At 49.1% G+C, this 14845-nt stretch overlaps 1 protein-coding gene across 3 annotated transcripts; it reads right to left on the bottom strand.

Annotated features, from left to right (window-relative positions):
- Positions 1-7043: 7043 nt before the first annotated feature.
- Positions 7044-14414, bottom strand: ZNF263 (zinc finger protein 263). 3 transcript variants are annotated; one of them, XM_079945028.1, is made up of 7 exons: positions 14363-14414; positions 13697-14059; positions 12650-12830; positions 12128-12201; positions 11753-11879; positions 10092-10208; positions 7044-9577 (listed from the first exon to the last, which is right to left on the bottom strand). In XM_079945028.1, the coding sequence occupies exons 2-7, from the start codon at positions 13862-13864 to the stop codon at positions 8409-8411; spliced, it is 1836 nt and encodes a 611-aa protein (XP_079801154.1). In that variant the 5' UTR covers positions 13865-14059; positions 14363-14414; the 3' UTR covers positions 7044-8408. The 3 variants fall into 3 exon arrangements, with proteins under 3 accessions (XP_079801154.1, XP_079801152.1, XP_079801153.1); XM_079945026.1 differs by lacking the exon at positions 14363-14414 and having other exon boundaries at positions 13697-14352; XM_079945027.1 differs by lacking the exon at positions 14363-14414 and having other exon boundaries at positions 12128-12162; positions 13697-14352.
- Between the last annotated feature and the right edge of the window lie 431 nt (positions 14415-14845).

The following is a 14845-nucleotide window of genomic DNA, read 5'->3' as shown; positions in this document are numbered from 1 at the left end:
ACATGTACATTACCTGTGATATACAAACCTAGTAAAGATGTTTGGTTCACCAGAGAATCGTTTTCAGAATGGTTTTTTCAAAACTTTGTTCCTGAAGTCAAGCACTTTCAAGTTAATGTTCTAAGATTCCATGAGGAGGATGTCAGGGCCTTGTTACTTCTGGACAATTCTCCAGTTCACCCTTCCACTGAATCACTAACCAGTGAGGATGGTCGAATAAAATGCATGTTCTTTCCCCATGACACTTCAACCTTGATTCAACCAATGAATCAGGGTGTGATCTTGAGCTGCAAACGACTTTACAGGTGGAAGCAACTTGAGGAGAGTCTTGTAATTTATGAAGAAAGTGATGATGAGCAAGATAAAGGAGAAAAAGGAGTTTCCAAGATTAAAATCTACAACATAAAAAGTGCAATTTTTAACTGGGCAAAGAGTTGGGATGAAGTAAAACAAATAACCATAGCAAATGCATGGGAAAATCTTCTTTACAAAAAGGAACCTGAATATGATCTTCAAGGCTTAGAAGATGGAGATTATAGAGAAATTCTTGAGAAATGTGGGGAGTTGGAAACCAAGCTGGATAACGATAGGGTGTGGTTAAATGGGGATGAAGAAAAGGGCAGCCCCCCGAAAGCAAAAGGTGGAATTACAAAGGAAGTTGTTCAAAAAGCGGGAGGTGAGGAGCAGACTGCTGAATTTAAGTTATCTGCTGTAAGAAAGAGTTTGGACTACCTTCTTGACTTTGTTGATGCAACACCTGAGTTTCAAAGGTTCCATTTTACACTGAAAGAGATGCAACAAGAAATAATCAAGAAGCAGTTCCAGAGTAGAATCCATTCTAGAATTGGTAGCTTTTTGAAATGTAGGCCTCATAATATTAAGGATTCCTTCAATATGCCTTCAACTTCTGGTTGTAGTAAGTAGATATTGTGTTTAAAGATTTCTGCAGTTATGTAATGATACATGAATTAGACTTGTTGTGAACTGTCATTGTTTTTATCAACTGACCTCACTTTGCACAGCAATGCCCATTTATACTGTTTATAAAATACACGATTTGAAAGTAATAAATTTGGGGCTTTTGATTTATAAATATGTTCATTAATCTATATTTTTTTCTATTTTAGACAAGGACTTGAATAATGAGGAACTATTGTCCCAGATTATCTAAGGTGAAATGGATGTGGGGAAAGCATTAAAGTCTAAATGTATTCACAGCATATAACAAAGAAGCTATATATATGCTGACTAGTTATTTAAGAAGATAAGGACAGACTTGGTTTTCAATTTAATGGTATGACATACTCTGCTCTTGTAAATGAGTTACCACCTGTTTAGTGTTTGTTTTCTTCTTATTGTGGAAGTGACATATGCTGATTATAAAAAAGATTTATAAGAAAGATAAAAAGCACCCAAATTCTGTCAACTGATGATAGGCTCCCTTAACACTTTGGTATATTTCATGTATTTTAAAAAATAGGTAAGTTACATTGTAAATACAATTTTATATCTTATTGTCTTAGCATTTTTGTTACTTATAAAATTAGCATTTGTGAACTACAATGAGATATCACCTCACACTGGTCAGAATGGCCATCATCAAAAAATCTACAAACCATAAATGCTGGAGAGGGTGTGGAGAAAAGGCAACCCTTTTGCACTGTTGGTGGGAATGTAAATTGATACGGCCACTATGGAAAACAGTATGGAGGTTCCTTAAAAAACTAAAAATAGAACTACCATACGACCCAGCAATCCCACTACTCGGCATATACCCTGAGAAAACCATAATTCAAAAAGAGTCATGTACCACAATGTTCATTGCAGCTCTATTTACAATAGCCAGGAAATGGAAGCAACCTAAGTGTCCAGCAACAGATGAATGGATAAAGAAGATGTGGGGACTTCCCTGGTGGCACAGTGGTTGAGTCCCCCTGCTGATGCAGGGGACACGGGTTCGTGCCCCGGTTCGGGAAGATCCCACATGCTGCGGAGCGGCTGGGCCCGTGAGCCATGGCTGCTGAGCCTGCGCGTCCGGAGCCTGTGATCCACAACGGGAGAGGCCACAACAGTGAGAGGCCCGCGTACCGCAAAAAAAAAAAAAAAAAAACGAAGATGTGGCACATATATACAATGGAATATTACTCAGCCATACAAATTGAGTTATTTGTAGTGAGGTGGATGGACCTAGAGGCTGTCATACAGAGTGAAGTTAAGTCAGAAAGAGAAAAACAATACCATATGCTAACACATATATATGGAATCTTAAAAAAAAAAAAAAAGGTTCTGAAGAACCTAGGGGCAGGACAGGAATAGAGACACAGACTTAGAGGATGGACTTGAGGACACAGGGAGGGGGAAGGGTAAGCTGGGATGAAGTGAGAGAGTAACTGACATACATACACTACCAAATGTAAAATAGATAGCTAGTGGGAAGCAGCTGCATAGCACAGGGAGATCAGCTCAGTGCTTTGTGACCACCTAGAGGGGTGGGATAGGGAGGGTGTGAGGGAGACATAAAAGGGAGGAGATATGGGGATATATGTGTATGTATAGCTGATTCACTTTGTTATAAAGCAGAAATTAACACCATTGGGAAGCAATTACACTCCAATAAAGATGTTTAAAAAAAAAAAAGCATTTGTGGAGCAAGCCTAGCGTAGAATGGATTGTGGAAGAAGTTGAGGGGGAATGTCATATGATCATACTGGACAGCACTCTACTTCAATGCATTAAACATCTGTTTTTCCCCCAATGGTCATAAAGTCCCAGAATAAATGACTGGCAGTCACACCCTTTTCAAAAGTATTCATCGAGGGAGTTCCCTGGTGGCCCAGTGGTTAGGATTCCAGGTTTTCACTGCCGGTTCGGGGTTCAATCCCTGGTTGGGGAACTGATATTCCGCAAGCTTCGTGGCACAGCAAAAAAAAAAAAAAAAAAGGATTCATTGATTTTGCACATTTCACGTTGCTAGGCACAGAGTGTGGTGTTGGGCGTTTAGAATTACAAAGAAAAGGAATAGGAACAAACCACCGTTGGATGTGTGAGAGCTGAGTACAGAGAGGGCTTTGCGAGTGCTTGGGTGGTAGGGGACATATCTAAGCCGGGCAAGTGTGACTTCTGAGCTGGCCTTTACAGTGTGGGGGGAAAGAGGGAGAAGGGCAGTCCGGGCAAAGGGGAGCGTCTGCACAGGCTGTTCGGTGTGAGTGCATCTCCCCTCGGAAGCGGCAAGATCCCTGGATGGGTGCTGTACGGCCCGCTAGCAGAGAAGAGGAGCAAAGACAAATAAGGGCCAGATTTTCAGTGCCATTGGAGGTCATCCTAAGATTTTAGACTTCGGGCTGGACCCACGTAAAGTCCTGTCGGCTCTACGTCCTGAAGGTCTCACCTCGTGTCCACTTCTCCCTCCTCACTGCTCGTTTCCTGGTCCAGGCGGCATCACTCTCTGCACCTGTCTCCTTAGTCTCCCGCTCTTTCTCGTCCTCTCCCATCCGTTCCCCGCCTTGTAGCCAGACAGAGCTAACACAAAATTGAAGAGGTGCCTCGCGTGCTTAAGAGCTTTCGTGGGCTTCTAGGCCCGCCCTTCCCCGACCGTGAGACGCCACTTCCCACTTGCCCACCCCCGCCCAGCTCTGTGCTCGCCGCCTGAGGGAACACTAGGGCGGGCCCAGACACCCGGCCCCGCTGTCGGCCCCGGGTTAGCGCGCGCACCTGCAACCAGGGAAGTTTCGGGGAGTATTGTCGCGCCGCTGGTAACCGCTCGTAACCTCCTGGGTGGAAGGAGAGCGAAACCCTTCGCCGCGCCGCCCGGCCCAACCGCCGGAGTCGTAGCCCGCAGGCGGCGCAAGGCCAGGTCTAGCCGGGGAGGGGCGGGGCCTGCGCGGAGGGTGGGCCTGAGGAGGGGGCGCGCCCCGGCGCAGCCGTGGAGCGCGTGCCCGCGGGCCCCCGCGTGCGGTGCGAGCGTAGGTTCTCCGGGACTGCGGGCGGAGGGCGACCTTGAAGGGAGACGCTGCGGGTGCGTGCGGCCGGGGCGAGGTGGCTGCCGAGCGCCACCACCCCCTAGCCGTTGCTCCTCCCGGGCCGGCTTGGGAGCCGTCCTCCATGGGACCAGCCGGTGGGGCACGCGGGCGGTTCTACGGGCGCGGCGCCCTGTCCCAGATGCCGCCGGAAGCTAAGCTGAGGGACGCGCAGACTCGTTGGCTTTGCCCAAGCCTGAGAAAGGACTGAAGTTTTGGGTTCTGGAAATCATTCCTGAAGATGAAAGCTGCTCGGAGAAACCCAGGCACCTCGCTCTTGTACCAGTGGCTGGGGCAGGATTCCCAAACTTAACCTGGACCCCCTGCCAAGAGGACGAGAAATCCCCTCAAGAGCAGCTTCACCCTCTGAGTGGGGAACCACACCCAGGATTTAGAACGTTTTCCTGCCTAGAGGGAAAGTGGGGATGGAGAGGCAAACACAATTCCTCGGTATGTCCGAAACACACCCTAGGATTTCAGAAACTTCTTAGTGTTTTCTTTTCCCATCCTTTCTGCCTGAAGAAATCTCACTATCTCCCTGAAGCAGCTTTGGATCCTGGTGAGTCACCAGTTTTGATTTCTTAACAGAAGCTTCTGGGACATTCAAGGTGTCTCAGTGATGAATTGAGGACATTAACTGGAAGGTTTGTCAGAAATGGGGCGGGGGCTGTGCCATTTTTCATTAACCATTTTGTCATTGTTGAATTCACCTAGACCATTACTTCTGCCTCCTAACTGCGTTATTGAGACCTGTAAGTTCTTTCATTACTGCAGTAAAAATTCTTAAAAGTTATTTCTGATAGCTTTCCCCGGAAAAAAACTAAACAACTTGGTACTGTTTTAACACTTCCTCTGGTCTCTGGCGTTAAGGGGCTTTGTCCCCATTGATGTCGGGCCTGCTGCTTTTAGTCTGCCTCTGCCAGGCTTCTGCTTACAGATTCTCTGCTTACTGATTCTCCACCCAGGAGCCTTTCTGCTGGTCTAATGTGCTACCTTTGCTACAAGGGTGTGTGGCTATTGCTCAGGGTCAGTCCACATCTCCCAGTTCTCCTTTGTACCCATTTGGACTGAAGGGGCAGTGGTCTTTATTGCCCCCAGCATTAGTCTCCCTTTGACGAAAAAGCCTGTTGGAATCTGTTCTGGTTTCTTTTTCAAGAGGACTAGTGGGGTAAAAATAATAATGTAAAACATATGTGTGTAGTGTAAAAGTATATATACTAGGCCCTCCCTTGCAGTGCCTTCATGGGACCCTTTAGTAAGGGCCTCTGACCCGCTTTCTGAAATATGACTATAACGATGAAGTCATCAATCCTGACTGTCAATAGTAGACTGCTCCCCAGAATTCCTGCCAGCGTGGTTTTTTTTTTTTTTTGGCTGTGCCACATGGCTTGTGGGATCTTAGTTCCCCAACCAAGGACTGAACCCAGGCCAACTTGCCAGTGAAAGCGCCGAGTCCTAACCACTGGACCACCAGGAAATTCCCCAGCGTGGTCTTACATTGCTTTTACTACCAGGTACTTAAGAAGAAAGGCATGGTGGTGTGCTGAATTGGGCAATTGGGATTGACATGTATACGCTGATGTGTATAAAATTGATGACTAGTAAGAACCTGCAGTATAAAACAAAACAAAACAAAAAAAAAAAAAGGCGGGCTTCCCCGGTGGCGCAGTGGTTGAGAGTCTGCCTGCCAATGCAGGGGACACGGGTTCGTGCCCCGGTCCGGGAAGACCCCACATGCTGCGGAGCAGCTGGGGCCGTGAGCCATGGCCGCTGAGCCTGCGCGTCCGGAGGCTGTGCTCCGCAACGGGAGAGGCCACAACAGTGAGAGGCCCGCGTACCGCAAAAAAAAAAAAAAAAAAAAGGCAATTTGCCAGTTTTATCTATCCCAGGTGGCACAAATAGATGAATATTTTCTATGTGCCAGGCTCTGTGCTAAGGGTTTTACATGCAATATTTTGTGACATCACCTCATGAAAACAAGGCCGAGAAGAGCTCTGCATGTTAAGTTTGTTAGAAGGGGAGTTAGACTGGGGACTGGGTGAAGTCTACGATTGGAAAGCCTTCTTAGTGCCAGGAGTGAACACCTGGGGGTCCTCTTGCTCTGGCTCAAACTGTAGTACTCCAAGTAGGAGCAATGCCAGTTAGACCACATCCTAAGATCTGTATGGATAGTATTATGGGGGATGAGGGATAAGGATCTGAAGGGGAGGGGTGCTTTCTATTCTCATGAGGTTTACAGTCCACATAAGTTGCCATCTTAACCAGAATGCTTACTAACATCAACTTTACACCACCCACCCACTTCATGGTATTGGCAGCCACAGCAGCCCTGTCCTGCTCCTACCACTGTCCATTCCACATTAATCTCTTTCAAATCCTCATCTCCCTTCCCTGACCCCCAAGACCCGCAATACCACTGCCCTCTTGAGGGTAAGAGAATGGTACAGAAATGAGAAACAGATATAACCAAGGGTGGGGGGCACGCAGGGTTATTTCCTTTACTTAAAAGTGCTATATTTAATATCCTGTTGCCAGTGGAATGTTTCATCTTTTTCTCCCAAAGAACAGCTAGTTAGATATTTTCCTCCAGGGCCAAATCCTGAGATGTTTTCCTAGCATCAGAATTTCCTACTCCTAGAATTCTCCCTGGTATTCTACCTCTTTTCCATAGAAACACACTCCTAGAATTCCTATTCCTGATTCCCCATTCTGAAATGTAATGCTGTCCCCTAATAATTTTGCCCTCTCCTGTATCTCCCTCCACTAATGGGCAATAACGCAGTTATATCAGAACCATCTTTTCCTGGGAACCATTTGCTCGGCCAAAATAACTTGTCTCTGACGAGCCAGATCTTCCTTTACCTACTTTGCAAGAAAGTAAACATTCTAAACAATCAAAAGAATGTTCAGGGCTTCCCTGGTGGCTCAGTGGTTAAGAAATCGGCTGCCAATGCAGGGGACACGGGTTCGAGCCCTGGTCCAGAAGATCCCACGTGCCGCAGAGCAACTGAGCCCATGTGCCACAACCAGAGACTGCGCTCTAGAGCCTGCGTGCCACAGCTACTGAAGCCTGCGCGCCTAGAGCCCATGCTCTGCAACAAGAGAAGCCACTGCAGTGAGAAGCCAGCACACTGCAATGAAGAGCAGTCCCTGCTCGCCTCAACTAGAGAAAGCCCGTGCACAGCCACGAAAACCCAATGCAGCCAAAAAAAATAATTTTTTTAAAAATTAAAAAAAAAAAGACAATGTTCACAGCTGTACACCAAAGGAAAAAAAACCCTTCTAGAACACCCTTATGACATCACCCCAAGCAGCCACTGGACTTGACCCTTTGTTACCACATAGCAGTCCCAGCCTGGAGCCAGCCAGGGCCACACCTCCCTCCCTCAGCCTGTCTGTCGTCACCTTTGTCAGAACCCTCCTTAGCAACCAAGTAAGACCACAAAGAAAGCCAGGTTCTCTACCCAAAGCAGGTGGAAGACCGATCAACACTGGAGGCCAAGTCAAAGGCCCTCAATGATGAGTCACACACTCATGTTTCCTGAAGATATTTATTACCATCCAAACATATTTTCAACAGGGAAAGGCATGATTCCTAATTTCCCCAGGATCCACGTTTTCAGAGTCTCCCAGGGAACCCATCTTTCATGGAACCCTCTGAGGACTTGATCTCTGCAAAGGGTAAGCTAATTAAGACCCCGGTTTCCTCTGCCAATTCCTGGGCTGACCTGCAAATTCCATCTTACTATTTCCCGTAGGTCTCTGGTTCCTTTTTGTTTGAGGTGACAATCACATGCATGACCTACCAATGAGCCCTACTGTCAGGCCACTGAGGGCACTGTGGTGGCTGCCCGGGATTGCTTGTGGCTTCTCAGCCAGGCCTTCAGAAGAGCTGCAACTCACCACCAGTCTTTCGGTGCCTCCAGCTGGTCTCCCAGGAGACCTGGCCCCTCTTCTTTGGTCTCAAGGGCCTCAGGAGCCCAAAAGCTCCTGATGAATGTCCCAAGTGAGGAAGCAATACCAGGAAGTCTGTGGATTCCCAAAGTTGTTGGGATACACACTGGACACAGTAAGGCACCCAAGTCTCAAGTTGGCTAAATATGCTGAGGGGGTAGGTGTGCCCTGAGACTGGAAGAACTTTAGAGGGGATTCCACCCTGAGAGGGTCACTTCAAAGACTTGCCATCCTCACTAGTTCCAACAGAATTCCTTTTCAGTTTTACGCTAATCCTTTGCTGCCTCTGCACCTCCCTCACAACGACCCTCCCCTGGTTCCTCTTTGGAGTAATTACCCTAAAGATGCAGATCATGCTGGGTAAGGAATACCAGCTCTTAACAAGAGGCCCCTCTGAATATGCCACCTTATCTGGGCCCAAAAGAAATCCCATTGTTTCTATCCAGTGTGAGTTCTCTGATGACTCATAAGGCGTGAACTCCGAGAAAAGCTTTCTCCACATTCGGAACATTTATAGGGTCTCTCTCCTGTATGGGTTCTCAGATGACGAATCCGATTGGAGCTGTGAGAGAAACTGTCTCCACACTCATGACAGGTATAGGGTTTCTCTCCCGTGTGAATTCTCTGGTGTCTGATTAAGTTGGATCTATGAGAGAAGTTTTCCCCACAGAGGGTACATTTATATGGTTTCTCTCCTGTGTGTGTTCTCTGGTGTCTGGTGAGGTGCATGCCCTGCTGGAAGCTTTTCCCACAAGTTAAACACTGAAAGAGTTTCTTCTCTGCCTTGTGGGTCCCATGATTGGCAAGAAAGAGGGTGCTGTCACTCACTGCTTCCCCACACTCAGAGAAGGGGTACAGCCTCTCTTTCTCGTGAGTTCTTTCGTGAATGACAAGGTGAGAACTGCGAGAGAAACTTTTCCCACACTCGGAACACTTATAAGGTCTCTCTCCTGTGTGAATTCTCTGGTGCCTAAGGAGGTTGGAACTGTGAGCAAAGATCTCCCCACACTCAGGGCACTTGTAGGGCTTTTCACCTGTGTGCGTTCTCTGGTGCCTGTGGAGGTTGGAGTTGCAAGAGAAGCTCTTTCCACACTCGTTACATTGATAGGGCTTCTCACCTGTGTGGGTACGCCGATGCCGAGTCAGGTGGGTATTCTGACTGAAGCTTTTTCCACACTCGAGGCACTTATGGGCCTCCTCTCCCAAGTGTGCTCTGTGTAGTGACAAAAAGTGTGGATTCCCGCCAAAGATTTCAGCGCACCCCACACCCATACACAGTCTTTCTGCTGCATGTATCCTCTGGTGCCTAATCAGGTTCGAGTTGTTAGAGAAATTTTTGCCACACAAGGGACATAAATGGAGCTTCTTCGGCTGCAGTTCCTTTGGCCGCCCCAGTTCTCTGCAACTTGTGGCCCCCACTAAGGACTGCTCCATCCGAACCTCTGGGGCAGGCTCCCAATGCTCTTCTGCCCTGTCATGAGGCCTTCCCTGCTCAGGACTCCAGGGTACCTCCCCTCCGGCCTGGCCAGGCAGCAGCGCCCGAGGGTGGATGCTCTCAGGGCAAACGGACTGAGCACTTTCTTCCAGATTGTCAAATTTCTCTTCCCCTGGAAGATCGAGAGAAACCAAACCCATGTTATTTCTACACCAGAGAAAAGGAAATCCCATGTGTGCTACTGCCTGTAGGTCAGAAGTCCAGAAGGGCTGGCTCTACCTCAGTTTTCCATCTTCCCCATATAGGTAAAGCACGGTAGACAGGGATCCACATAAGGGGTGGGGCCATCACTCAGGAATCAGAGCTCAAACCAGTCTTGAATTCCCTTGTAGGGGCCCCGAACTCCCTCTCCAACTGAGCCTCTGGCTTCTGCCCTTTGGGAATGGGTGAGATGGAGCAGGACTGGGACTAGGGTGGGCAAATGAGCCCAGGAGTGAATGCCTCCTTACACTTTGCACCCTGGGTACCTCACCTGCCATCACTGGGATGGAAGTGGGCAGTGGAGACACTGGAAGAATGTACCTCCCTGGCAGTGGTGATGGGCTACCCTTACACCAAGACCCTCAAATGCCTCATTCCCAACAGCGGGAGGCTAGCTGCGCAGGCTGCTCAACTGCGTTTCTTACCGGGAGCTGGGCTCCTGCGGCTCAGGCCCTCCTTGCAAGTCTGGACACTGGGATCCCAGGGCTTTCCTTCTTGTTCCACCTGGGTGCTCAGGGCCTCCTGACTGGGAACCTGAGACTCTGTTCACAGTGAAAGAAAAGGATTTCTATGTCACCATTTTCCTCTACCAGGCAGGGCAAACAAAGATAGTCTTGTTCTCTGCCTTCAGTGAATGGATACAGAAATCTGACAGCAATTACTTGGAACATACACTAAACTCTTCCCACTGGTTACCCCTAGAGAAAGAAATTAGAGGAAGGAGACTGTGGCTTTTTCTTTTTACACTTTTGTAGTACTTGGGGGGTTTTTTGCAATGAGAATGTAAAACTTTTGTAATTAAAACAACAATCAAACAAACAAACATGGTCAGGGTGGTCAGTTCCATGAGGAATCAGTTTAATACTGTGAAAGAGCCTTGACTCTTATGGATACATATCAAATAGAACTAAGTTTGACTGGGCAACTCCAGAAGGAGAAAATGTAATATGATGGACAATCAGAAAAGGACCTGGGACTCTGAGAGGACCCTGAGATTAAAACCCAAAAGTGCTACCCTGTGCTACGCTCACTCCAACTCCAGCAAACACGGACTTTAAAAAGTTTAGTTTCAAGAACTTGTGATCCGAACTCTTCCTATTTAGCACTCACTGAAACAGCTGTGCTCAACTTAGGGCACCAAGCCACAGCACAGTGACAGAAAACCTGGAGAAGGCCCCCGTGAAGGCAACCAAACCCAGCAGTGACCCCCTTGCAAAATTAGTGCAAGTGAGATGATAGCTGTGCTTCTCTTTATGAAAACCTCATGTATGAAAACAAAGTGCAGTGTGACTCTTCTACCAGGTGTGCATCAATATAGCTATAATGGTAACATACACAATCCTGTTTTATGTTGTTTTTTAAGACTCCCCCCAACTTTTTATTATGAGAATTTTCATACATGCAGAAAAAATGAAGGAATTATACAATACCCACACACTCTCCACCTAAATCCATCTATCAGTTTTTGGTCATATTTCACAGACCTCATTTTTAATCTCTGCATAATAGTTCAACACACAGATGCATCTTAATTTATATATAACTTACTTAGACCCTGTTTTAGATATATATCATTTCCAAATTTCCACAAAGCCTTCCCCCTTCCTGAATTCTTAAGGACTGGGACAGCCACTGAGCTGGAATGTTGATGCCAGTGCTCCTGAAATTTGTGCCTCTGGGGAAGAGCCCAGAAATACTAATGGAGCATAGAAAACATAAGTGAGGTCAGAAGAGTAAGCATTTTGAACTTGCAAGGCATCAAGAACTTAGAGCCCTATAGCATCCTGTGATCTGTGTGTGAGGGGTGGGAAGTGGGGATGAGGTGGGCACCATTGGATCTGACTTGTTCTGCCTTAGGAAGTTCATTATGGCTCAGACTCCCCGCCCTCAGCCCTGGCAGCTGGGGCCCTTAAGTGTGCCAACTGTGGCACCTGGCAAATATTTAAGTGATCTTAGTCCAAGGGACTTTAGACAAAGGCAGGTCGTCTGGCTAAACTCAGAACTTATACCCAGGAGGTGAGCACCTAAGGGACAGGACCCTGGTCAGAAATGGCTCAGCCTTCATCCCTGGAAAAGAAGTCCTTACCCAGTGAGTCCACATTCTCATAACTCTCCTGCACCGTGTCCTGGGAGAGGGCCCTCTTACTAGGATGCTGATGCCCCCACTCCTCCTGGGAGATGTACATAGCCACGTCCTCTAAGCTCTCAGGCAACTGAAACAGCACAAGATCACCTTTAGGCCCTGAAGCACCAAGAACAATTCAAGCAGAGTCATGGGTTAAAGGGGCAAAACCCAGGTGTGCTGAGGACACATTTCATGGGGAAGAAGGGGGAGGCCTACAAGTGAGGTGTGGGTGGGAGAGATGCATGTGGTGAGGTAGAAAGGATCCTCTCCAAGTGGTAAAAGGACCCCACCCCCACAAGAGCAACTTCGGGGAGACAATGGGAACTTCCACATCACCTGGGGCCCAGTCAGCTCCTTGTCTTCCATGTTTCCTTCGGGAGGAAAGAGAGAAAGCCAGGGAGCAGATAATGCTAAAGGTGACAGAAATTATGATGAGAACGGCATTCCTAATTCTTGGCAACCCAAGGACTGTCACAACACAGTATCCATTCCCCAACACCCAGTCTCTGCTCTGAGGATGAACACTGAACAAAAGAAGGCAACCGAGGAATAATAAAGCGATATTCCAAACAACAGAGTACCAGCAGTCTTCCCTGCTGGCCCAAGCATTAAAGCCCTCAATCATTCACCGAGCTCTAAATGTCTCCGTTCTGCATACAAAAGGGCTTACTAAGAGATTCTCCCTCCCTCCACCCACTCCAAGAGGAATCCAAACCACTTCTAGGTCTTTCACACCACATCTGGAAACCCTCAGGTCAGAAATGCCCCCTCCTTGGCAGCCATGCTGCATTCTGCTGGTGTCAGGGGCAACCCCAAAGCCCCTCCTCCCTCCCACTTGCCCAGAGAACTGTTCCTCACCCCTCTCCTTTACAGTCTGGGGATCCCTTTTGGGGCTGGGGCCTAGCAGCTCCTGCAGCCTGCGGCCAGGGCTTCTCTCAGTCTCCATTGGCTCCAGCTTGAAGCTCGGTGACTCTCGTGCTGTTTCCAGAGGCAAAGGCTCCTCCAAAAGCACTTCTGTTCCCCGCCCATGGTTTGTCACCTGGGAACCAACCCACATCACTCACCATCATAACAGGGCCCGAGAGGAAGGGAAATTAGTACAGAATTCTGAGGGCAAGCCTTCAACGGAGAACCACTGGCAATCCCTTTGGACCCACCAAGAGAGATGAATGGTTTACACTAAAACAAAACTTTTCTGACCCCGTGTACACCTGAGAAAATGTGTGTGAGAGCTGGGGGGAGTTCACTTCCAGTGCACACCTTCCCCACACAGCTCTTCTGACACACCTCACTCCCTCTCGCTTTCCCCCACCTTTTCAAGATGCGTCTGTTCCTGACTACTGGGTAAGTTAAACTTGGGTGGCCCTGGGGCAAGTGGCCTCAGAGATTCAGTGCCAGTTTTTTAAGTCCACTATTAACTGCCACCCAGCTTTGTAGAGATTAGACTGCTGACTGTAATATAACAATAGCTAACAACTATTAAGCACTAACTGTAAACCAGTAGTGTGATCAAAACTACATCCTGCTCTAATGCTCAAAGCCACCCTAGAGAGATCTTTTACCATTCTTATTTTACCAAGTCTGAGGCCCAAAGAAATTAAGTAACTTGCCCAAAGTCCCAAAGCTAGTACGAAGCAGTGAGCATTTGAACCTAGCGAGCTAACTCCTGTGCTCACACTAATGCAGAGACACTGCCTCCATGTGGAAACAGGGCACTCTTCACTGCTCGCTCTGTCCACTTGGGGAAAATCTGGAGAATGAAAGTTCCTCGCTAAACTACAAAAAGGCTTCTTGCCCACCTAAGGTCTACTCAGGGCAACCAAGTAAATTCGTAGGGGTAACTGGGCCAACGCGATGTCCCAGTCCTCAGGGCCAAACCGCAAATAAAACAGCTCTTTCTCTCACCTGTTGCCTCAGTCTCCCAAGCTCTTTCTGCATATCCTCCACCAGAGTCACCGCTTCCTCGCCGCTCTCCGGATGCAGCTCCTGCACCCTGCTCTGGATCTCCTGGGGCAGGATGGTCAGAAACTGCTCCAGCACCAACACCTCCAGGATCTGCTCCTTGGTACGCATCTCAGGCCGCAGCCACCCATGGCAAAGCTCCTGGAGCCGACTGAGGGCTTCCCGGGGCCCAGCGGCCTCTTGGAAGCGGAACCGTCTGAAGCGCTGATGGGAGGCCTCCGGGCTGGGTCCTGGGTCTGTCGGGGGCAGCTCCTGGCTCCAGGCGCAGTCCTCCTCCAGTTTCACTATCAGGAGCCCTTCCCGGTCCTGGAAGCCCGGACCCGACGCCATCTTCAGGTCCCCACACCGCCTTGGCCCCGAAACCAGCTGCGCCCAGTTAGGAAGGCGCCCCCGGCCCCGCGCAAGGATGGCGGGCGTCCACAAGAGCCGGGGGCCCCGAAGCCCCGAATCCCGGCCGAGGAGCCCGGCTCCAGGGCTGGCGCAGCCGGCTCCGGCGCCTCGGCGTCAGTAGTTTGCGGGCGCCGCCGCACCACCCCCTGGCCCGCCCCCGCCAGGACCGCCCCAGGGCAGGACCTAAGCACCGCGCTTTCCCCCTTGCAGCGGACTCACGCAGGACTCGAAGCTCGGCTCCCACGCCGGAAGTCTCAGAGCGCGTCAGGCGTCAACAACCAACGGCGCCTGCTCCGGACCAACTTCCCGGTCACGTTCCGAGAACTCTAGCGCCCATTGGGTCAGGTCTCGCCACACACTCACCGCTGACCAACCAGAAGAAAAGATTTGCCTTCAGGGGCGGGACGAGCGAAGGGCCAATTGGGGACGAGAGGCGGGGCCATCGGGCGAGCTCCGGGATCTCAGAAACCCCTGGGAGCCAGAGTCTGTAGGTTTGTTAGTGGAAATTAAGCCCAAATCGGATGTGACCGGCGGACTACCAGGGTCAGAATCCCTCGGAAAGCTTACTGAAGTTCAGATCTCCGAGTCACGCGAGATCCTGTGCTTCTGAGTGTCGGGGTGGGGCCCGAAAATCTGAATTGTTAACAAGCTCCTCCACAGACAAGTGGAAAAATTCTTCCCCCACAGACAAATTTGAGAATC

Source organism: Stenella coeruleoalba (genome assembly GCF_951394435.1).
Source record: "Stenella coeruleoalba genome assembly, chromosome: 15".
Lineage (NCBI taxonomy): Eukaryota > Metazoa > Chordata > Mammalia > Artiodactyla > Delphinidae > Stenella > Stenella coeruleoalba.
The sequence above is the reverse complement of the archived record's forward strand: the minus strand, read 5'-3'. Positions and strand labels throughout refer to the sequence as shown.